Here is a 24772-nt window from a genome sequence, read left to right on the forward strand (position 1 = left end):
TGAGTCCTAGCCAGCCCTCCCTCCCCCCCGCCGGCACTAGGTGCTGTACAAACATGGAACAAAGGGATGGTCCTTCCCCCAGAGAGCTGACTGGGTGTTTGGTTCCTGGTCCCACAGGTTTGCTTCGAGGGACACTGCAGGAACACATCCATCTTTGACTCTGAAGGCTGTCGGAAGAAGTGCCATGGGCAGGGAGTGAGTGTCTTTCTGTTTCAGGCTGGGGTGGGGACAAGCCACTATACGTTTGTGCCTGGCATTTTGTGGAGCTATTTATACTTAAAAACTCAGTTCTGGTGTCACATTTTACATGAGCTCCTCTGGTCTCCTGCTTCTTACTCCCATTCGAGTGACGGGGTGCCTACCTCCCAACGTGTGCCTTTGAACACCTGCTCTCCCATGTGGCCCATGTGAGGGGCTGGAGGCTGGTGTTTGGTTTGTTGCGGTGCGTGGATTCTAGCAGAGCTGAGCAGCTGCCAATCAAGTCCCTAACTGTTCCCGAAACAGGTGTGCAACAGCAACAAGAACTGCCACTGCAACTGTGGATGGGCACCCCCGTTCTGCAACAAACCTGGGAACGGAGGCAGCCTGGACAGTGGGCCCTTGCCCCAAGAAAGTGGGTGTATCTCATTTTATCTTCCCGGTCCCTAGTAAAGCTGCGGCGTGGGTTGGGGAAGGAAGATCCTTACACAGCGATTGATTCTGTTTTCTTGCTCTCAGGCCTGGTTCCAGTGACGGCAGGAGTCCTGGTTTCCATCTTGCTTTTGATGGGAATAGCAGTTGCATTTTGCTGCTATAAATGGAGGGACAGACTCCGGCCTCTAAAAGAGACCATCATCCCTTCAAAGAGGAGCCAACAGTTTGGGTGAATGTCCAGGCTTATTCTTTGCCTCCCTTTGTCCCAAATTTTTCCAGTGTCCGAGAGAAGAGAAATCACAAATAACTCCTATATCTAATTATCCGCCTCCCTGTGAAGCACCGAAGAAGGTTCACGCCATGCAGATCACTCCATGGACTGAACTTTCAGACACCTCCCTTTGGAGAACAGGCACAAAGGAATGTTCCCATAGGCCATTCTGTTGGCCAGGCAGCCACTAATGAATGGCAAGGATGTTTGTGGATGTCAGGATAGCAGTTTGTGTGGTAAAGTTTAGTCACGAGAGGGCAACATGGCTAGACATGCTGGTTGGGCTGGACGATGTTTTCAAATTTTGATGAAACTTCTTGTTGGAATTTGTGAGGGGGAGAGGAAATGCATTAAGGAAATAACTCCCATTCTTCTCTTTTTTCTCCCTGATTGCCACCAGTGCCTCTGCTCCAGGTCAGTGTGGTGTGAACGGCCATGCAAATCCAGCCTTCAAGCTGAAAACCCCACAGGAACACAAAAAGGTAGAGACAAAGACACTGGAAACCTACCCAGAGGCATGGTTCAGCCATTGTGCTAAACCGAGTCTGCTTCTGTCTCCACATCATTCTGGGATGTATGAGCAGGAGTGCTGTAAGCAAGACACAAGGAGTAATTCTTCTGCTCTATTCTGCGCTGCTATGGCCTCAGCTGGAGTGTTGTGTCCAGTTCTGGCCGCCACATTTCAGGCAAGCGCCAGCTCACCCCACTGCAGGGGGAAGCCCTGAGCCTCCACGCCCCACCCCGGGCGGCTGAGTGGCCCGGGATTGATTTTTTTTTTTCTGTGGGTCAGTGGCCTGTGACAGAAAAAAGGTTCCCCACCCCAGAGTCTGCACCCCCAGCCAGAGCCTTCACACACCCCACACCCCTGCCCCAGTCCAGAGCCCCCTCCTGCACTCCAAACCCCTCGGTCCCAGCCCAGAGTATCCTGCAGTACCCCAAATCCCTCATCCCTGGCCCCACATCAGAGCCTGCACCCCCAGCCGGAACCCTCCCCCTCCCCCCACACCCCAACCCTCTGCCCCAGCCTGGAGCCCCCTCCTGCACCCTCAACCCCTCATTTCTGGCCCCACCTTGGAACCCGCACCCCCAGCCCAGAGCCCGTACCTCCTCTCACAGCCCAAACCTCAGCCCAGAGCCCCGTCCCGTACTCCAAACCCTTCAGCTCCACCCCCCAGCCTGGAGCCTCCTCCTGCACCCCAAACTCCTCATGCCTGGTGCCACCCCAGAACCCGCACCCCAGCTGGCGCCCTCACCGCCTCTCACACCCCAGCCCCCTGAGCCAGCCTGGTGAAAATGAGCGAGTGAGTGAGGGTGGGGAGAGTGAGCAATGGGGCGGGGGGGGGGGGTGGAGTGAGCAGGGGTGGGGCCTTGGAGAAGAGGCTTGGCACGGGCGGGACCTCAGAGGAGGGGCGGGGCAAGGGTATTGGTTTTGTGTGAGTAAAAAGTTGGCAACCCTAGACTCACTCCTTTTGGCTTCTTTGAAAATCACAGTCAAATGGTTTTCTACACTATTCAATGCACCCATTGCTGACACTTGTAAATTTCCTGGGATAGACTGTGTTACAGGCAAAATGATCTAAAATAATCAACATTTGCTAGATATATATGGCCAAAGACAGAGTTACTTGGTCAGTTTAGGACTCTGTAGTCAGCACGTTTTGCTCTGTTGCTGGAAGGCCTCATGGAAGAAACAGAGGTGTGACAATGAGTATAAAAGGCAGCATGTCTGATGTGGAAATAATGCCTGGTGTTTGTGTGACTTGTATGCAGGCTACCTGCACCCCAGGAATCCCATCAAAGCCTGCAGTGCTTCACCCCAAACCAGCCCCAGATGTCAAAACTAATATACAGCAACCACCTGCTTTCCCAGCTGGCCTCAGCAACGATGCCAGGAAATCCCCTGGTCCGGTATATCGGATAGATGGGATTCTGAAGGACACTGCAAGACGAGTTCCTCCAACCAGGCCAGCACCCCCTGCTCCAAAACTCATAGTCCCACAGGTAAAGGAATCACATTGCAATTTGCCATATATCTGTTTATCTTTCACTGTGGTTGGCACATGCCACCTGTTCTGAGTGAATGTGCTGGAGTCTAGGTGCTCATGGCAACATGAGAGTTATGATGGTCACTAGCATCAGGCATGGGGCAGAGTTCAGTGGCTAACCTTCCCTAATGCAGCTCAAGTGATGCATTTTCTCCACCCGCGCTCTCTCTGAGCACAGACCAAGAGAATTGTGCTGAACTGTGCACAGGAGTTTGTGGTATGGACCCACCAAGGACTCAGTTCTTTTGTGCTTTCATTTAGGTTTCATTCATATCTCTTGAGACGAGATGCAGGTGAATGAATCCCATTGTGACACCTCTTCCTACAGGACAGTTCTATTTCTTCCCCGTGGGGAGGTTCGCATATGTGCTCCTGCTGCCTCATGCTGCAGTTGAGAATGTTCCTGTGCTGGGTGCTCTTTCTCAATGATTATTCTTCATTCAGCTCCGCCAGTTCTCCGGATGCCTCTGCTGCCAGTCCCGCTGGGTGCAAAGCAGACCGTTAGCCAGTATCCGGCAACAGCATTTCCTGCAGCAGGGGCACCAAGGCTTTGTGTAACTGAGATCACACTGGGTATGTCTACGCAGCAACTAGGCACCCGCAGCTGGTCCATGCCTCAGGGCTCGGGCTGCAGCCTGAGCTCTGAGACCCTCCCACCTCGCCGGGTCCCAGAGCCTGGGCTCCATCCCAGGCTCGGAAGTCTACACAGCAGCCCCGCAGCCAGAGCCCCAGGAGTCCAAATCGGCTGGCATGGGCCAGCTGCTGGTTTGTCTTTGCTGTGTAAACGTACCTGCTGACAATTTGCCAGGAGCCTAAGGGCCACACCCATTTTGTATTAAAGAAGCAGATTGCAGTCACTCTTGACTTTTATAGAATTATAGCCTATGGAGAAGACAACCCCCAGCATGTAATTAGCAATCAAGGAGAGGCCCCATCATACAATACTCCATCTCGATCCTGTCACCTCCAGGAGCATTCCCTGGAGGTGCATCCTTAGGCTGAGATGTAGCTCTGTGTGGCTGCAGGTTGGCCACACTTGGATTATACGTTAGATTGTTCCATGTCTGTCGGGCCTCATGCAGCGTGTAATTGATTTGCTAAATTTCCTTCGCTCAAGTCAGCATACAACCCTCTTTCAACCACCCACAATACCTTGAAAGCTCTTTTACGAGCTTCAGGCCAGAACCAGAGGAAAGCCTTCCAAAGATGCATGCCAGCAGAGAGCTGCATCATAGGAGGCAGCAGGAATTTGGCTTCAGATAGCATCTCCAAAGGATGTAGAGAAGAAATAAGAACAAAACACCGAGTCGCACAGGATTTCAGTGTATGGGACTTATTTCTAGCTCCATTGTTCCTATGGAAATTCTGCAATTAGATTATTCACAGGAAAAAAAACAAACAAAAGCAGGAAGCGGCCTCTGATCAATAATGAGAAAATATCCCTCATGGCTGTTTGTTGACAAGTGTCCTCCAGACAAGTTTCTTCTCTGTGACAACCAGATATGCCATGCAGCTGAGGTTATCTCAGTCAGACCTACAGCAGAGGAACGCTTCTGCGGAGGTTTCAAGAAGGAAGATCCCCTATCATTTGATTTGATTAAGGCCCCAGAGATTAGTTTCACTGCATTTCCCCATGTCAGTGTCTTTCCTAAGGATCCACAGCATGGGAGCACTTGCTGTACCTATAAGGACTCTCTGGACACGGGTGTTGATCGTCTGCATTGAAGGAGTTAGAAATTCCCCCTTGAACACAAGAGTGGGACTCGTGAGTTAGTGGTGTTAAATACCCAAGCATTAGCTGATGTGAACAAATGAGTGTTGCATCTGTATGAGTTCAGATGAACATGGGGGATTTTGGGGGTGCCCTCCAACCTATACAGGCAGACTTATTACTTCAGCACCTGCAGCATAAGGGCTAAACACAGAATCTAAGCAGTGCCATGTGAGTAGGGCCTCTCTGGATGCCTGCTCCCAAGAGTCATTTGTTTTGCACGGAATGTGGTTATAAGAATAGAAAATGTAATGCTGAGCGTATCCCATGGGCAGCTGTTTGTTGCAGGACAAGAGTCATTATTCTGTCATTTGTATTAAAAAAAATCTAGTTGCAATCAGATGCTGGTGTGTGGGTGCATGTATATTTTATATAATATGTGCGTGTGTGTTGTCGTGCAGCATGGGTCACTGGCAGGTTTAAAAGGTGGATTCTTTGTAAGTTGAAGTCTTTAAACCATGATTCGAGGACATCAGTAACTCATCCTGAGGTTGGGGGTCTAGTACAGAGTGGGTGGGCGAGGTTCTGTGGCCTGCGATGTGTAGGAGGTCAGACTAGATGGTCATGATGGTCCCTTCTGACCTTAAAGTCTATCGGTCAAAGTACTAGGCTGAGACTTCCCAATCCAAATCAGGGAATCATGCGAATTAAAAGCTCTGGAGGCAGAAGTGCTCAAGTCATGGGCAGAACAGGCAGAGAACATGGGCAGCAGCCACTTGTGCTGCCTCTGTGATTCGGAGGGAGACAGCCATTCTCTCCCCATGTCCATTCAGTCCTCAGCCTCTTTGCTGAGACCACCAGCATGGGCATGTTGTGATGTGTCAGGGCCGGCAGTGGGCTTGTGCTGTTGCATGGGATTCTAGGCTCTCAGTAACTGCAAGGAAAGGGCTAAGTCATGTGCAATTGGCTGCAAACCTTTCTTACGCCCTGAGGTTGGGGACCCCATCAGCTTGGCCATAGAGGTGCCCTTCCTGAATGTGAATTCAAAGCTCTTTGTTTCTTGCTTAGGATACTGCTAGACCCCGTCCACCACAGAAAGCTTTGCCGGCTAACCCCGTTCCTACTGGACCCAGGACTGTGCCAAAGATTAACAGCACAACACTACCACCTCCTACTGCTGGAAGGCACCCAGGACGACACCCACCACCGGCAGAGGTAGGGCTTACTTACAAAATACCGCAGAGGAGAGCAGCATGCTCTCGCCACCACCAAGCACGGCTGTTCCAGAGATAAAATCACCTTGCTATTAAAGTATAAAATCCACTAGCGCAGTGTGGTTAAAGGAAACAAGGAGGTTTTATCACCAAAATATTTCCCTTCGCTGGTTTATTGTGTCTGGGTTGCTTACGAGTGCTTGGCCGCACGCACCTGTTTTTTGTTGTAGGGTTGATGGCACTGATTTTAGTTAATTTCTCACTGCATATTTGTTAGGTTAAACGATTGACTGGATTCAGTTCTCCAGGGATACTGAGGACAGTGGCTGTTTCAAAATAGTCTTTAATAGAAACAAAAGATCAGCCGTGGGAATTGCTGAATTTAGGCAACACTGTGACTGGGTTACACAGCAGTTGAGTCGCTTTCTAATTCTCTAGCGGCCATAGCACCTTCCCAGAGATTAAATCTCTACGCTAATTAATGGTCTTCTAGAGAAGGGCACAAGCAGCAACCGAGGTAGCAAAACATGCTGATGACAGACAATTATTTACATTGGTCAAGACTAGTGAGGCACTGAGGAATTTCAAAGCCAAGTGACTGGCCAGCATGATGGCAGATTAAATTCATGGTGGCTAAATACAGGATAATACACGCTGGAAGGAAGAACTCTAGCTGCTCAGACACCAGGCTGTTTTTTAAATAAGCTCTTTATCGCTCAAGGAAAAGACTTGATTTGACACTGTGGATATAGCTCCGGGTAAACTTCTCCCCATTATACAATGGCAGCCATGTTGGATATGTTAGGAATGGGCTAGAAAAAAATACTGACCATATGACGATAGCAGTGTATAATTATAAATTGATGGTAGGCCCTCATCCAGAAACCTGTGTTCCGTTCTGGGGTCCAGGGACGGGTGACGTAAAAGATTAGTCAGAATGGCCACTGAGGAGGTATTTTGAAAGGAGATGAATAAGAGAGGACATGGCAGTAGGTGTGTACAAAATAATAAAGGCTATAGAAAAAGTAATTCAGTCACTCCTATTTACCCTTTTTCATAAATTCAGAACAAGGAGGCCATCCAATGAAACCGAAAGGCAACCAATTTGGACCTGGTCAGAGTAAACATGCTTTAACACAACACACTGCCTGTGGAACTTATTGCCACAGGATTCCTAAAGAATTAGACATTTATATGACTACTGAAAACATGCACCGTTATATTAGATTGGACAAAAATTATAAGGGATATAAACTTTCCTGCTTCAGGGAAAATTCCAATCTTGTCACTCTTTATATTAGGGTTCCATTGATAAAGAGTTGATAAATGATTAATAGGTGTTTTAATAAATGGTTAATCAATGTTTATGGACTGTTTGAGACCATGGCTTATAACTAGCTACACCACTGTCCAGTGACTAACTTATAACCATCTGTAACACACACTACTCATGTATGTAAACTGCAAGGAAAGGTTTAGGTCGTGTGCAGTTGACTGCAAACATTTCTTATGCCCTGAGGTTGGGGACCCTATAGGCTTGGCCATATAGATGCCTTTTCTGAATGTGAATTCAAAGTTCTTTGTTTCTTGCTTAGAATACATTACTCATCCATGTAATGTGCTTATAGCATCTATTAATCATTGACTCACCCTTATAAATGAAACCTTACCATAAAGTCTGAGACCAGCCTCTAATTGCCTGGGGTTAGGAAGAAACTTTCCCTATGGGTGGGTTACGCTAGAAGTGTCCATTATGGGGATTCTTGCGCCTTCCTGTGAAGAGTCTGATACGGGCCACTGCCAGAAGCGGGATACAGGTCTGAACCGGCATGAGTTGCCAGGGTTTCTTCTATCAGTCAGCTGGACTGAGACAGCCTGGCCTGCCCCTCTGTGGTGTGAGCTGAATGAGAACAAGTGGGAAGCTTTTTCTTTTTCACAAATACTTATTTCAGTGTCTTTTTTTCATTGTAACTCCCCACACCAGAATTCAACGGTGAAGCTAGCCAGAGGAGTGAACGCCTTGCAAAAATGATGGCCAGGCACTCCATGCTGCAGGGCTGGGGTCATCCAGCCAAACAGGGATTCTTTCCATGTCGACTTGGGATCTCACAAGAAACTGGATGTCTTTGTCACCAGGAAGCAGATACACAGGTCATGCACAGAGCTTGATCCCTCTCCCCCAGCCCCATGTTTCCCACCTGGCTCATTGGGCCACATCCAACCCTGCACAAATGGATGTCGCTACCAGTCCTGGTGTAGGCAGATGCAACGCCTAGTGACGCCAGTGGGAATTGCATCAGTATATGCCAAGGCTGAATTTGGCCCACTGTGCCTTTGGCTTCCTGCAATACAGGAGTTACTTGTTTAAAATAGCGGTGAAATATTATTGTGCAATGTATAATGCAGAAGAGGGGGGCTGGGGAGAGAGCGTGCTCCATATTTTAAAAAATATGACCTCACCCACCTTGTCTCTCTAATATCTTGGGGCTGGCATAGCTACACCTCCACTCTATATTTCATCAGTAATTTAGTGCTCAGTGATCTGAATTTGTCAGCTGCTGGACTTGACAGGCGGTGCTCTAAGGATCAAGCTCCTCTGCTTCCCCCCGGTCTGTCCAGAGCAGCCACGTGTGTGTCACTGCTACATTGCCATTCTGTTTCCCTGGGCATTGACTGACTGGCCAGCAGCGGGGAAGGAAACAGTGGAAAATATGCCACGCTGAAGTAACCTGGGCTTGCTGATAAGTTTGGGCTGGAACCTCCTCCCAACCAGATCATCCCAAGCAAGATCCTTTCCATCACCGCCAGTCAGTTGTGTTGCATTAACTGCTCGATTCCGCTGTGTCTTGTCTTGTTGATGTAAGTGTAAGATCTAGTAGCATTTCCAGCTTGGTTCATGTGCCCTTATCAGTGTCGTTTGGACTTAGACTAGGTACTACAGAAAAACTCTCTAAAGAAAATACAGGGTGAACAGTCAAATGGAGTTAAAATGAAGTCCGGGTGGTGGAACCTTCCTGCCATAATGGGGTACCACAGCTAACCAGACCGGTACACTTTCTGTATATAGCCCATCAGCCTCCATTCTGTGTTGAGCAATACAGAGCAACACTGGGTACCTGGTCACCAGACTAACAAGAAACGTAACTTTAAAGCTTCCCAGTTGGGAGAGCAATGGAAGATTTATATGATATATGGTGCTTTTGTTGGACAGCTGATTGAATCCAAACTCTCCTCTAAATGGACCTAGTGGAGGCAGTTGTCCAGGTGCACTTTAAACTGAAGGTCCTAATCCTTAACCTTGTGCATTTGTTTTTTTTTAACCGATTTGGGTTTCTACACATTTTGTCTCAGGATTTTAGATTTGGGACATTTTGTTCCCCTAGCAATTTTTCTGTTTTCCTTGAAATTACTTCATGTGTGAACATCAGCAATTCCGGAGTTAGAGACACAGAAGCTATGTCATATGAGACTTATTATGGACAGAGGTCTTCAAGCCAAATAGTCCAGGCTGCACGGTGTAAGAAACCCTACGATTTGCTGCAAGACCCTGTTCTGGGTTGTGATTCCATTATTGCTGCCTGGCCATGAAGAAATACCTCTGAACATTCACATTAGGTTTGGATGGCATCTAAAGATGGACCGAGCCATTTTTTGTAATATTAGCACTTCTTCCTCCTCAAGGTTCTTTAAGTAGACGGGGCATTTTGTTACCATCCAGCTGTCTACTCACTGCAATGGTTAGTTTGGCCCCTCTGCCGAGATTTTCATACTCCTTAAAAACCAACCAATAATGTCCACCAAATGGGGCCGTAAGTGAATGAGACTGTGACTCTCACTAACCTTGAAATGCGTTTCTCCACACCTGGTCCTAATGACTGTCTACTGGCACCTGTGCTTCAATGCAAAGCAGCCATTTGCAGTTTGATGAAATCAAAGTATTTTTGTAGGCCCCTCTTTAGTTGTATGGTTTCCTTGCAAAAGACCCTGAAGGAAGGGTGGTAAGAAGGGACTCGCACCAGCAGCCAGTTATTTCTCAGAGGTTTTTTTTATCTTCCGGTGATTGTAATGGCCACCTTAGCTGGCTTTTCACCACGCCGTTCAGTGCTGTGAATCATGTTTATTAGGGCAGTGCCAAGGCACCAATCCAGAATGAGCCCCCATTGTGCAAGGAGTGGTAGACAGTCCCTGCCCCAAAGAGCTTACAGACTAGATGGACACAGGGTGGGGGGAAAGGACACATCATGCATTTAGGCCTCAATCCCTATCAGCAGAAGATACATATTTTGAACATAGTTCGACATCTTATTAAAACCACACACACACACACACTTATTAACGCCTGCAGACAGCAACACCTCAGCGACAGCCTCTGGGTCTGATCCGGGCCCACTGAAATCCTTAGGAGACTTTCCACTGACTTCAGTGGGTCGGGGAATAGAGACAGGGAACACGAAGCTCAGAAAACAACTGGACATGCCCTGAACCCTGAAGGGAACCCTGCAGTTCTGGGATATCATAAAAGGGAACACTCAGTAAATCACTTTACATTTCCGCATGTCTCAGCTGAGTGAATGAAGAGGGGGGAGAAAATAAAACGTGATTAAAAAAAAAGTATTATTTGGGAGAACATAGACAAAGTATGTGTCACTTTCTCTTAGGTCCATGTATTGTTTACAATAATGCTCTCTGTGCACCTATGCAAATACTTGAATAATGCAATTCATTGTGCCTTTTGCCTCGTTTCCAGTTAATAAATTTGTTGTCAATTGTCATTGAAATGTTGCATGGGAGTGTTGCTAACGGCGTCAATACCAGACAGCAATAGCTCAGCCTGGTGACTGATACCCTCCTAAATAGGGATGTGCCATGTTCAGAAGTGGTGCGATGCCAAGAAAAAAGCCTTCTAAAAGTTTAGGTAAGCTTAGGCACTGCAAAGACTCCAGTCGGTTGCAGACCTGAAGAAGAGCTCTGTGTAGCATGAAAGCTTGTCTCTCTCTTTCTCCAACAGCCGTTAGTCCAATAAAAGATACTCCCTTACCCGCCTTGTCTCTCCAAAATTCAACCCGTGAAGCAAAGCCATGGCTATGAACTGAAACTGGAATCACAGGTAAAGCAGCAAGGACAATTTTTCTTTACCAGGAGAGGGAGCTGCTGCTCTAATCTCTTTTCCACGGTTCTATTTCTTGCTATGGTGCAGATGCCGGCAGTCTACCGACATGCCGCATAGCAATAAAGTCAAGAACCACTCAAAAAGATTTCAGCTCAGCCCTCAAGAGTTTGTACAAAACTCCTTTATTCTCCCTCTAAGTACAAACATTATTGAAATGTCTTTGAACGTGGGGGTTGCTTCCAGTTAAACATCAAAGCTAGTCACAGAGTTACATTAATTCTGCCTCTTCCCAGTATGTATACAGCATGTTCATTAGGAACAAAGCTCCCAGGATCTTGCAGGCAGGGCCAGAGCGTGTCTTGTATCACCTTGTGCTGAGGGCCCCAAAGGACGTAACGTGAGCTCTGGCAGTTCCCCGGCAGAGTCCAGGGGACATTGACTTTCACAGTTCCCAGCGGTGACTTCCGGCTCAGCATGTTGCTCCCATCTCCTGCCCCAGGACACTGACAACCCACATATTCAGCTGGTCACAAGTGACGTGCATTGAGCGTAGTGCTGACGTGCGGAGCTCATTAGCTGAACCTTCCGCTCATAAAATAGTGCTGGGGGTTTTCATTGGAAAACGCTGGCTCTGTATCTATTAGATCTTCCCACATCTCCAACCCTTAAAAAAAAAAACAGACACCGGAGGGCTCCTAGCTCCATTTAAAGTCAATGGAGCTATGACAATTTAGCCCAGCTGCTGATCTTCCCCTTGAACTCAGCGCTTGGGTGCCAGTACGTAGAGGGTCTACCTGTGTGCTGAGACGAGCCGTGTTCTTAAACCAGATCCAAAGAGAGCTGAGCTGTTTTTCAGGGATCCGTGTGTGAGTTCAGGAGACTGACATGAGCCATGCTCAGATGTAGAGGGAACCAGATCACAATCCGCTGAAGGCTCCCGGTTACTCAGCACACAGTGGTTGCTACCAGCAACCGAGCCTTGATTCAGGATGAACTAAAGCGCCCCTTGTGGGTTCAAAAGGTGGTGGAGGACTCAGATTGTGGGGGTTGTGGCTGAGAGACTGTGGAAGAGGGAGCTGTGCAGAGAAGAGTAAGAATCCAGGGGAAAGGTGAGCAGGGCACAGTGCAAACCACAGACAGAGAGACTGTGCAAAGACGAGGTGAGGGAAGAAAAATTCGAATAAAAAAAAAAATCTGTACAGCCAGAGATCAGTTACCCACTTATGCCAGCCCAGCTTCTAATGTACAGCCCACACTTCCCTTGGGGACAAAAAGCATCTGGGTTTAAATGAGGGGGAGAAAAGACTTGGAAACTAGCTTTGCAAATCCCACAGTGGGATCCCACAAATCCCCCAAACAGCCCACAATGGGCTCCCAAACCTCAGCTTCGAAAACATTTGCCTATTTGATTACTAATCTCGTTTGCCAAAAAAGTCTTGAGCATTTGCACCCACCTGGTCTTCCAGGCTAAAGAAGCACTTTCACTAACCAAGGAAAGGTGCTAAGTCTTGAGGAAGCCAGTGACAGTCAGTGATTCGGCACTCTCCAGCCCTGATGTTACCCAGCTGTAGCTCCGCTGAGCTCACTCCCGATTTACACTGGCTCATGCAAGGGCAGAATCAGGCCCAGTAACTTTACAGAAGAAGTTCAGCATCAATTAGAGCTAATGTGAAAAACACTCACGTGAAAGCTAATTAACATTGTGCTGCAGGAAACAACTCCTCCCCGCCCGCAGCTCACAAAAACAAAAGTTAATTTCTACTGTAGATATACACACTTTGCCAAAGCCCTGTTTTTTTTAAAAAAAATTCTCTAAGGTGTGAATTGTGCCATTATTACTCAAGCTGAATGGTCCCTTCCTGCAGAGGAAGTCCCATTGCAAAGTTACTACTCCCCATAAACTGGCAGAATCTGGCCCTACAGCTTTAAGTGGCATCGTTCACCTTTCTAGTGAGTGCAGATAATTTAAAACACAATCCTGGCGCTGTCACAGCCCACGGTGTTACCCAGCACACAGCAATGTCCTAGTAGGACAACAGGTCAACGCAGAGATGGGGCTGAACCAAAACTTCACAGCCAACCCCTCAGAAATCTGCGGGTACTTCCAAGCTGAGCTGATTGAAATCTTAGCATTTGGTTAAGCGCTCGTCTCTGTAAAAGACTGAATCAACCCCCCAGGTCTGAACATCTCTGAACTACCAAGCTGAAGTCTGGGGCTATCCAATGTGAAATCATTAGATCAAGAGCAGCAAAACTGCATTCTCTCATCCAGTTGCCTGCTGAGCCATTCAGCGCGACCTCGTGTCCAGAGGAAACGCAATCAGAGATCATTTAGGGGCTGGGGTGTACCTTCTACAGCTCTTCACCACTGGCAATATTGAGCTCTGCCGCGTATGATTGCTACTTTGCACTGGCTATTAGCTCAGCTGGCTCACCCTATAAGGGAGTCAGTGCCCCCTCCAAATGCTCCTAACTGGCTGGGGACCAGGTGGCTTTGATTCATGATTGGACCCAGCTGAGAGCAAGAGGGTTTGCACAAAAGGCAGCACACGCTCAGCTGGAGGGAGGTGGCAGCCTGGGGCTGGCCCTAATGGGAGAGGGCTGTGGGTGGGCAGGCTTCAGAGGATGTCACCCATAGGTGGCTGGCTTTGGGGGTAGACTGGAGCTGAGGCCCTAGAATAGGGGAAGGGAGTCCAGGGAAGAAGCCCTGAGCCTTAGTGGCTTGGTAGGAATGGGCTTCTAGGGAGAAGGCCGGAGAGGTAGTGCTCTGATGGAGAATGGGCAAGAACTCGGCAGCACCTGGGAGGGGAGCGAAGAGTCTGGGGAGGTCTGAGCTCAGGAAGGGGCTGTGGAAAAAACTAGAAATTGTCTGAGACAGGAAGTGGTCTGGGGAGGCAGCAAGCAGTGTGTGGATGGAGCTTGGCTGCTTTAGATGGGGGTGCTAGAGGAGAGCCTTTTATACCACATCATCCAGCAATTTGGGGACTGGGGGGTGGAGTTCCAGCAGTGAGTCCCCTCTTCTACATTCACGCACTCAGATAGACTAGGTTCTCCTGCAGTTAGGCAGTTGTGGCAGCTTTTGCCACCTTAGGACAAACACTGCTGACTTCCTTGCACTGCTAGGGTATATTCTGCATCGGGAGCGGTGAGAGCTGCAAAATTCAGCTTCAAACTTTCTCAGCATTTAGGGTGTCGGGACCTGAGGTTTTGGTTTGTCTCACTAAAGCGACAGAAACTATGTTCATATCTGACCTGAACTTCCTCTTTAAGGATGTTTGGTTCAAGCCCCTCTCAAATGTTACGATGCTGTGGTTAAAATCATCAGAGGTTTCATAAAGTCATGTTGCATATTTACCCTGACAATTTACTAGGTATAAAATCTGTTTGATTGCCCTTTGGTAGGATGACAACAAAAACAAATGATACCTTACTTGCCTGTCTAAATATTTACTTGCCCAGGATGAGGGTGTGCCCTGGCTTTAAAAACAGGGGGTTGGTGGGTCAGAGGAGGGTGTTTTCTATGAGTGGACCTTTTACTATGGAACTTGCTCTGGCAAGCCAATGGCATGCTGAAAACCCATCTTTTCCCGCAGGCTTTCGGGGATTGGAAACATTATGGGGTCGTCATATGTCAGGACTTGCTGTCTGTCTGGGTAAGCTGCCCAGGGGGTTTGCAAGGGCAGAATATTCACTGGGGGTCTTCCCGTTTTGTTTGTTGTTGCTATGTATTTTAAGTTTTGTAGAAGTACCTAGAGCCCTTACGATAGGGGCTGTAAAGAAATCAAAACCCACTAATCAGTCAGTCAGTGGAGGTCAGTTTGAAGTAAGCACAACATCAGCCAGAGTTCTGGTTAGGAAGGTGTGCAGCTCATGCACTAGAATCTGACAATGTTGAGAGACCGGCCTTCAGAAAGGATCCCAGAGAAGAATTTTGCTTCAAGCTTGTCATATTTCAAGGGATTTGCCACTTTCAGCAGCTATTCATGTTGATGTCTTATGGGTGAACACAAAATATACCCCTTGCTTGTGTTATGACATCAGGCCTGCTTCAAAGCCCACTGGAAGATTGCATTTGACTCCTGTAGCATTTGGTCAGATCCATGATTAGTTTTACTTTCTGTGCTTTTGCTTTAAAATTACTCAGTAACATTTTAGCCTGTTCAGAGCAGCATCCTCTGCCCTTGAACATTTATATCACTGCTTTAGCTGTAGATCATGAATACTTTGGGTTTATCATCGGCAATCATGTCAGAATTATCCACTTCTATCAGAATGTTCTTGTCGTCCTTGATTGCTGGTGCCTGGTCGCTGTTCTGAAGAACTTGTGGTAGGTTCCCTAAATTTATGTCCATGTCTTTGAAGGCATGGAGTAAAAACACCCCCAAAATAATGGTGAGGAAGCCACAAACTGTCCCAATAATGTCCACCACCGACATGGCGACCCACTCCTTAAAGAGGATGATAGAAGTGGTGATGACTATGGTGGTGAATAACACGTAGTAGATGGGAAATACCAAGGAGGTGTTGAAAATGTCTAGTGCTTTGTTGAGGTAGTTGATCTGAGTGGTGACGGAAGCCACCAACGTGAGGATGAGGATCCAGGGCAGCGGGTTCTGCAGGACAGGCTGGTCAGCAAAGAAGCCCTTGATGGCAATCCCCAGGCCTTTGACGGAAGACACTGAGAAGGCACCAATCACGGAGCAGATGGTGAGGTAGATGAGAATGTTCCGCTGCCCGTAGCGGGGTGCGAGGAAGAAGATCAGAATCAGGCAGCCTACTAAGAGGATGGCAGCATAAGCGAGGAAACCTTTGAGAGGCAAGAAATGACAACATGAAATCCACAGGCATGCACAGTCAGGCTATAATGACAGCATGCGTTACTCGGGATACGCCAGAGAGATCAAACACCCACCCACGGCTGGTCAGAAGCACTGTAACCCAGAGTAAGGCAGTAACACACCTGACATACGCAGGAATACAGTTTGAAAAAAAATAAAAGGCCAGATCTTCAAACTGGTGGAAAACATTGTAGCACCACAAAACTGCATGAAGCTATGTGGATTTCCACCAGCTACAGATCTGGGACCAAAGACTCCCCCGTCACTTGTTATGCAGTCCCAGTCTAAGGCCTTAGACAAATACCTGTCGGGGGTTCATGTTACCAGTTTATGAATGAGCTTGTTGCCCAGGGAAAGTTCGAACCAGATGGCAATGTGTAGGGCCAGCTCAGCACATGGGTCCACGGGCATAAAGGAAAAGGGGATTTGGCTGATTGTGGGAAACAGCCATGCTGCCTCCACATTGCAGCTTGGCCACCTTAACGCTGACCTGCTCTACTCCAGGTATTCACATCCTGAGCACCTTAGAAGCTGAGACGGCAAATGGTTTGGGGTGGGAAAAGGCACCAAGTACAAATTCAGCCCAGATATGGATGCCTCTCAGAGAATGGCAGCAACAGAATCAGGCTCCGAGATGCTCCAGTCATACAAATAACAACAGCAAATGCAACAGCAAGACCATGATTCTCTAAAACCTGCACAACTGGATCCCAAGTGCTGATTACAAAAAAACCCACGGGCCCTCTCCAGGAGTCTAGAGCCACTGTCTAAAACACTAGAACGCACAACAGGGGGACAGCAGGGAAACAGTTTATAGGGGTGCACCATGGAGTCTATTCAATCCTTCAGCTAGACCCCTGGAGGCGTGGTCCCTAACTAGAGAAAAACTCCTGGATGTGACCTTCAATCTGCTGCACGTACATTTTCCGCTAAACGGCCCCATCTTTGAGCCGGCTGAACTGCCTGGTGCTTACCGGGCTCTTTCAGTTTTGAAGCCATTTCGGCCAGAGTGGTGATCTCCTCTTCTTCTGGGGCGTGTATCACCATCACTGTGCTACCCACAATGCTCAGCATGCAGCCTAGCTTCCCAAGCAGGTTTAGCCGCTCTCCGAGCAGATAGGACGATAGGATGGCACTGTGCGGGTCAGAACAATAAAATACGTTAATACCCCCAAATCGTCTACGGGAGAACTGCCAGCGTTAAACAAAAGGCAGATTAAAAGGTTACGTGTAAATTACATTTATTAAAGGCCAGGAAGAAATTCTTCTCTCTGTTGTGTGGGTGTAAATCTAGAGTAACTCTACTGAGTTAAGTGGGTTATTCTGGATTCACACCAGAGTTACTAATGGCAGAGGCTGGACTCTGTGTCTCCTAAAATTCACAGCTCACGTAGAAATAAAATTAAAGTCTTGAAAAGAAAATGCTTATAGGTGGAGAGAGATCAATGTGTCTCCAGAGGAACTAACAGTGTGGCCAGTTCCATTCATGCTCAGGTGGGTAACATGAAGTTCCTAGCACCCAAAGAAAGGGGTTTGAGGACCAAAGGAACAAACACTCCATTAATTATTTAGTTATTAAACTTTAGAAACTCTTTGAAGGGACAGTAGAACCCAACTACGAGTTTGCTTATCAAAATGACCCACTCTGGAGGCAGTTCTGCACTGTAGTGGTGCTAAATCTCCCATTTTTATTGTGAGTCTTGCAGTAATTGGTGTCTTTTTGAAAAAATAGCCCCAGCTCCTGGAGTCACGTGAAAATCCGAGACTCCCAGTTTTCACTAAAAGAAAAATAAGTTTCTAGCCCTCTGGCAGGAGAGAAAAGTACAAAAATGTGATCCCAATGCACCTTAAAAGTTCAAAAGCCAGACTGCAAATCAAGAGAACCCGAAATGGATGATTTTGTGACAAGTTCTCATGATTTTTGGCATTTATGGTTGGCAATACTATCCACTGCCAAAAATGTTCTGGTATCAGCGCCACAGCTGGGAGAACAGAACAAGAAGGAAGAGACAGAGGTTTTTATAAAAGCTTCCAAATGAACACCGGACTACTGGTCACACCACCATACGTTGTTGCCATGTGGCATATGTTATTTAATCCAACAGTTAATGTGCTTTGTGCAACATCCTGCGCTGAGGAGAGCATCCGCCTATTTGTCCATTTTGTAGCAATCACCAAGATGTTTTTCTTCTTGCAGAGTAAATCACGTTTGTGCCATCTGGGGGGAAAAGGGGGTTGAATATAAAAATAGAGAGACCTAGAAATCACCTTATGAGCACGCTCAGGGCGCCAAGGGGGGTGACGATAGTTGCAGGCGCAAATGCATAGGCAGCAAAGTTGGCAGCTTCCCCTCCACCCACTGAGCAAACGAGAGAAAAACAAACAGCCAACAAGTGAGTTACAACACGTAGTATTTCGTTAAAGTCATTGTGCATTTTCAGAGCAATAAGGGCTGAGCTGGGGAAGGAGCCTGAATCTTGCTGGGGGTTTCGACGCTGCATGTAAACTGAGCCAGGGCATCTTGGGGCAAAATAACCCCGGTGAGAACTATTACCGAGGAGGGAGCTTCGCACACGGGATCTGCAGGAAGTTGTACATCCTGGATTCTGTTACCAAGCGGGGGGATGGAGGGGGGGATACCGCCTCCCGAATATCTACCTACTGATGTAGATGTGCCCTTTCATGACCTTGGTAGTCCATCAGGCTTTGTCCAGTGCCTGGTACGCTGACAGACCAGCCAGCCTTCCTGGTGTAACCGGGGCTTTTCATACTTTTGGCCAGGAAAACCAAGCGAACTAGTTCTGCAAGCAATCCAGACGGGCTGTGATGTGACGGGCACAGCATGCTGGTTCTGCTCTATTTATCTATCTGCAAGGGGTGGAGAATCTGTCCCTACACTGAACAAACTTCCGAGCCACTGGAGAAATTGGCTAAAATCATAGCTTGGTTACGCCTCCATTTTCTGAACCTTGTAAGGGCCATACATGCATGGGAATGTGAATAACCCCACTTACTGGTTAACAGTCCAGCCCACCAGAGCCAGTCCTTAAGGTAGCCATGACCTCCGTCTCCTGGGAAAGCAAAGCACAGATATTTAGGGACTACTAGAAAAATAACCCACAGCCACAAGAAATAGCAGATTCCGAGCTACGAAGGGGCTGTTTCAAATGACTATTGAAACAACCTAGAAGGCGAGGAGACAATAAACAAATCAGTAAAATCCTACATGGAAACCAGAGATTGAGAAGGCTGTTAGTAGAAGGTGGTATTTACAGCCTGGACGGGCAGCATAAATACAATAGAAAACAGCTATTTAATCCCATTGGACAACACTGAAAAGACAACGTTATCCCCCGGCCAGTGCTAAGCACTGAAAGCTCTGTGATGAGTTTGCAGCGTCTTTGCATGGATTTGCTGAGTGCCCTTGACCACTAACAGCCATGGTCATTGTTGCTATTTTTCAGGGAACTGCTTGTAGGGTCCCAGCATCAAATGCCTTGGCCAGGGCCCAGATGTGGAACGGAAACCTGAAAGGGAGCTTGTGGGGGGAAGAGACAAGGGGTAAAGCTGATGGGGAAACAGGCCTCTTGCTGGCGTCATGGGGGGCAGTGTTAGCTAGTGGATAAGGCACTAAACTGCTCAGGATGTCGCGATTCTATCCCAAGCTCTGCTGCTGATGGGCTGGGTGACCTTGGGCATGTTGCTTTCTCTCTCTTGGCCTCTGTTTCCTCTCCCATTCTATTTGGGCAGGGATTCTGTCATTATGTGTTTTTACAGTACCTAGCACCCTGATCTCAGTTGGGGTCTCCAGGCGTTACTGGAATACAAATAATGAATAATAACATCCCTGACTTAATGCAAAAAGGGAGTTTCATGACTCTGTGTTTCTGATGCACAATTATTTATGGCATTAAAAAAAAATGAGATGGTGGAAAATGTGTTTCTAAAAAGGAAGAGTTCAGAGGATCAAGTGGGGCGGGAAGTGGAATCTAAAGTTCTTCCACACCAAGAGCCTGATCCTGTCCCCATTAAAGACAAAGCAAAAACTCCCACTGATTTTAGCGGGAGCAGGATAGGGCCCAGTTTTCAATGACACTGGCTGAGCAGGTACTACCAGGTAAGAGCACAAATTAGGAGGAATGTTGAAGTAGGCAGCAGCAGAGGGCCGTGCTCAAATACCATGGTAATGAGCCTGCTATAAATGCCTAGATGGAAAGATTAGATGGCTAAAAGGAAAGTCAGAGCCAGCAATGGATAAAGAACACTTGGGAAACTACTGCTAGAATTGGAACATTTAAAGAGCCTCAATGAAAGCTACAGGGAGAAGATTACACACTGGCTCCCTTAGAAATTCCTGCTTTCTTTGGCACAAAACTTTCTCAGAAATTCTTCTTTTTGGCTGAAATTTTCCATGCTTGAGCTCAGCCCCATGGTGAATCGCTCTGGAAAATCCCTGCGACCACTATGGAGTTAGCTCAGCTTTGGGATGCGGTGGAGGAAGCTGGGGAAATACTTTTGTTACTGTTAAATTCCTAAGATTTCTTTGGGCAGATAACTCAAAAAAGCTGAACTTTACAACATCGGCTGTTGCATATGGCCAGTCCTCAGCAAGGGGCAGACACCCTGGGGGTGGATCTGTGCCGCTTAGCAGTTAGAAGCCCAGATTGGCACTGAGGAGCTCTGGGTTCTAGTCCCAGCTTCACCCCTGACCTGCTGGGCGACCTTAGTCAAGTCACCTCATTGCTCTGTGCCTTAGTTTCCCCATCTGTAAAACAGGGACAATGATACTGACCTCCTTTGTAAAGCTCTTTGAGATCCACTGATCAAAAATGTTATCTAGGAGCTAGGTGCTATGGTTTGTAGTTACACAGTGAGGTTGGCTGCAGGTGTGGTTCGAAACATTGGTGACACCAGAGCAATGGGATAAACTCCACTGTGCAACTCAACAGTGGGCAGAACTGGGGGATCAGACTTCACTCCGCCCCCCTCCCCCAATTCCACTTGTTGGGGCACACAAACACATCCACCACATTTACCTTGCATCTGTACACACGGCTGGTCAGGCAACAGACACACACACCCCAGTGCAACCCCACTGCACACACGTGCTCCAACAACCACAAGCTGAGCTTCCACATATCCCACTCAGACTCCACCTCCACATGCTGCTCTAAGGTGATGCAATACACACACGCTTCCCCTTGCTCAAGCCCCTACTGCATAATCTCATCCTGGCACATACCGTCCCCCCTTGTGCAATACAATCCCACACATGCATGCCTCAGCCAGAGCCTGCATTCAGCAGCTCCCACTCGCTCCAACAGGCATGACACATTCATATGCTCTCACAGAGATCCCTCTTGCTCCAGCTCTGGTCATGCCCCCTAGGCCATCTAATCAGGAGAGATACAATCTGTCAGCAAGACGGCATATGATATGCCCTCTGCTCATTAAGGACAATGCACATGTGTGAAGGAGTGGAAGTAAAGCCTTGCAGCATCACTTATCCTCACCTTGCAAAACAGTGGGGGTCAGGGTCAGCAATACCATTAGGGGCCAGCCCACTCAGTAATAAGCCCCGCCCTGTTCTGTGTCATCTGTGAAGTCATAGTCAGTGTAACCTCATGGTGCGAGCGGTAGGATACCTGAGACACCAACTGAAGAACACAGAGGACCTTATAATCATTACCTCTAATTTGGATGGGCACCATCCAAGGTGCTTTTCTACCTGTGAAGTAAAGCCACCCTGACCATTCTTAGGGCATTAGAACCGCTTTGGTTCTGCGGTGCTGGGTGCAGGTGCGTCAAAAAGATAACCTCTCTGAGACGGCAAAGATAACGACAGCAGCCCTCACTTGCTGCATCACGTCTGAGATTAGATTGTAACCTCTCCAGCACAGAGACCATATTCTGTAGAGTTCTCAGCATGTTTCAGTTACTGTATTATTAATAATAATAAATAAATAACACAGATGGGGAATTATTTATATGTAGTTTAACATGAAGTTAATATTTACTTGATGAAAGGGGGCAAGTTTATACACATATTCTGGGCTCTGCAAATGAATTTGACATTTTGCATTAATAAGATGTCATTCTCCTGTGCAGGAAAAACACACAGGGCCTTGTACTGTCCCAGTGAATCCAATGGCAAAGTTCCCCATTGACTTCAATACAAGCAGGATTTGGTTCATGGAGAACAGAACTGTGCAATCCCATTTGAATGAATTGATCCATTCTGCAGGGGTGAAATTCTCCCCTGGGCAAAGGGCTGGCACCAGAGCTGTGAACCATTTGAGTCCCACGTTCAGTTTTATTTACACAGAGAAGAGTCCCTGATGGGTACTAGTTCCTGATGGATGAAAAGTTCCCCCACTCCCAGTTATCAGGCACTTCAGATGCAAACACACACACAACAGCAGCTCTCACGAGGCATATCCCCCGGCCTCATTACTCATGGGAGTGTGGACAATGCCTCTGATTCTGGGAGCAGAAACCCCATCTTCCGCCCTGAATCTCCATACCTGCTCTGGTGCCCCCTTTGTCCACCAGTCGCAGCAGCCCTTTCTTCTTGAGGATGACACTGCTGCCGATGAGGAAACTGGAGAAGATGGCAAGGGCCAAGCCAATGTAGAATCCATATTTGCTTTCTACTTGTGTTGCCCAGCTGCTGTGCAAAGTGAGATTCTTATGGACAGAGGTGGACAGGTTGCCGTCACTGACTACCTGGCATATGACCCAACGAGAAGAGCAAGAAATAGGAAGCAAAGAACCTGTGAGGACAACACACACAGAAAACAAATGTGAAGGATTAGCGAGAATATTCTATGGGACTCTATCAAATGTGTTTCTTTAGGGATGGTGATGTAGTGGTCAGAGCACAGGGCTGGGACTCAGGATTCTAATCGCAGGTCTGTCACTGACTCCTTAGACAGCCTTGACAAAAATGTTTTAGGGCCAGATTCTAGCACCCTTATGCACTCTTATTTCATGAACAGTCCCCCTGAAGTCAAGGTGTTACTGAATATGCTCAAAGTAACAGAATCTCTCTACCTAAGATACTTACGTGGCCCCCAATACTGTAGGATGTGAGCACCCCAAAATCTTCAGTATGTTTATCCTCATAACACCCCTGGGAGCCAGGTAAATACTATGTTTGTCATGAAACTGAGGCAGAGATAGAAGAAGCAGCTTCACAAAGTATTTAGGCTCCTCCTACACGAATGGAAGTTAGGAGCTGAAAGACCTGGGCCTAAGTGACTTGCCCGAGGTCACACAGGAAGTCTGTGGTGGAGCAGAGAACTGAACCTAGATCAAAGGTTCAAACAACAACAAAATCAAGGAGCAAAGGAAAAGCTTAACAGAGGCACAAATGCTAATTGTTTAATGTATGAAACCCTCAACAAGGGGGCGATTACGTGGCATGAGTTTGTGGATGGACGCCCTGGTTAGACATCCGTGGCACTGGGACACTAGGCTTTAAGCTCCATCTGTACTACAGTTAGAAACCCTTGGCTCACTTAGCTGGCAAGATTCCAGCTAGCGTGGCTGGACACAGCAGCTTTTTCCCAGCATGGCTCTAGAGTCCTGGCAACGTTGGGCTGGAAGGGACCTCGATAGGTCGACTAGTCCAGCTGCCTGCACTGAGGCAGAACCAAGCAAACCTAGACCATCCCTGAGAGGTGTTCGTCTAACTGTCCTTAAATGTCTCCAGCGATGGGGTTCCATAACCTCCTTTGGTAACCTATTCCAGTGCTTAACTAGCCTTATGGGGGTTTTTTTGTTTTGTTTTTTTAATTCAACAATTTTATTGTATACATTTACATAAGAAATATTGCAGAGGTGACTGGAAAACTTTTTTAAGCATCCTCCCCACCAACAGGTGCATCTCCACTCTTCGTGTTTCTAGTGTAAATCACTTGGGCTCGGTGCTTGGACACAAGTTTGATCCACCCGTGGCTGAGCAGTTCTTGGAGGGCAGCCCTTGCTAAAGATCCTCGAATCTTTTAGCCTTTCCCCATAGGTCAGGTTTTCTAAACCTTTTATAATTTTCCTTGCTGTCCTCTGGACACTGTTCCACTTGTCCACATCTTTCTTAAAATGTAGCGTCCAAACCTGGACACAGCACTCCAGCTAAGACCTCACCAGTGCTGAGTAGCTGTACATATGACACTCCTGTTAATGCACCCCACTGCATCACATTTTTGGCTCATATTCAATTTGTTACCCACTATATCCCCTAGATCCTCTTCTGAGGTACCACTGCCTAACCAGTTATTCCCCATGTCACGGTTGTGCATTTGTGTTTTCCTTCCTACATGTAGTACTTTGCACTTGTCTTTATTGCAGTTCATCTTGTTGATTTCAGCCCAATCGTCCAATTTGTGATAGCCATTTTGAATTCTAATCCTGGCCTCCAAAAGTGCTTACAACCCTCCCAGCTCAGTGCCACTCATGAATTTTATCAGCGTATTTTTCACTCCATTAGCCAAGTCGTTAATGAAAATGTTGAATAGTAACAGACCCAAGACAGACCCCACTAGATATGTCCTCCCAATTTGACAGTGAATCACCGATAACTACTCTTTGAGGATAAACTTTCAACCAGTTGTGCACCCACCTTCTAGAAATTTCATTTAGATCACATTTTCCTAATTGGCCATGTGGGACTGTATCACAAGCCTTATTAAAATCAAGCTATATCACACCTACCGCTTCCCCACAACCCACTAGGCCTGAAACATTGTCAAAGAAGGAAATGAGCCTGGCTTGTTCTTGACAAATCCATGTTGGCTATTCCTTATAATCCTGCTATCCTCTAGGTGCTTGCAAATTGATTGTTTAATCATTTGTTCCAGTATCTTTCCAGGTATCAAAGTTAGACTCACCGGCCTAATTCCCCAGGTTCTCTTTGTACCCCTTTTTCAAGATCACTACTATGCTTGCCCTT

General features: G+C 47.4%; 2 protein-coding genes across 3 annotated transcripts in view; one reads left to right on the forward strand and one right to left on the reverse strand.

Moving 5' to 3' along the window:
- The window catches only part of ADAM19 (ADAM metallopeptidase domain 19), a 52735-nt gene extending 42089 nt beyond the window's left edge, over positions 1 to 10646 (forward strand). For both annotated transcript variants that reach the window (XM_048861584.2, XM_075131231.1), the window contains 7 exons: positions 118 to 195; positions 505 to 613; positions 718 to 862; positions 1305 to 1386; positions 2675 to 2905; positions 5729 to 5875; positions 7859 to 10646. In XM_048861584.2, coding sequence (XP_048717541.2) covers positions 118 to 195; positions 505 to 613; positions 718 to 862; positions 1305 to 1386; positions 2675 to 2905; positions 5729 to 5875; positions 7859 to 7906 — 840 coding nt within the window. In that variant the 3' untranslated portion in view covers positions 7907 to 10646. The remainder of the gene's footprint in view (positions 1 to 117; positions 196 to 504; positions 614 to 717; positions 863 to 1304; positions 1387 to 2674; positions 2906 to 5728; positions 5876 to 7858) is intronic.
- NIPAL4 (NIPA like domain containing 4) lies at positions 10629 to 24107 on the reverse strand. The gene is made up of 6 exons (XM_075131946.1): positions 24054 to 24107; positions 22347 to 22647; positions 18837 to 18893; positions 18091 to 18181; positions 16797 to 16957; positions 10629 to 15791 (listed from the first exon to the last, which is right to left on the reverse strand). Exons 1-6 carry the CDS (start codon positions 24105 to 24107, stop codon positions 15187 to 15189), a joined length of 1269 nt encoding a protein of 422 aa, XP_074988047.1. The 3' UTR covers positions 10629 to 15186.
- Between the last annotated feature and the right edge of the window lie 665 nt (positions 24108 to 24772).

This window comes from Caretta caretta, chromosome 8 (assembly GCF_965140235.1).
Source record: "Caretta caretta isolate rCarCar2 chromosome 8, rCarCar1.hap1, whole genome shotgun sequence".
In the NCBI taxonomy this organism is placed as follows: domain Eukaryota; kingdom Metazoa; phylum Chordata; order Testudines; family Cheloniidae; genus Caretta; species Caretta caretta.

Bases quoted from the DNA above. Each gene is read 5' to 3' on its own strand.
- NIPAL4 (XM_075131946.1), bottom strand. From the start codon at position 24,107: ATGGGGAATAACTGGTTAGGCAGTGGTACCTCAGAAGAGGATCTAGGG. The intron at 18,894-22,346 runs GTATGGAGATTC...TTGCTTTCCCAG, and splicing joins CAAAGGGGGCACCAGAGCAG to GAGACGGAGGTCATGGCTAC. The intron at 15,792-16,796 runs GTAAGCACCAGG...TGCCTCTCAAAG, and splicing joins TTCAAAACTGAAAGAGCCCG to GTTTCCTCGCTTATGCTGCC.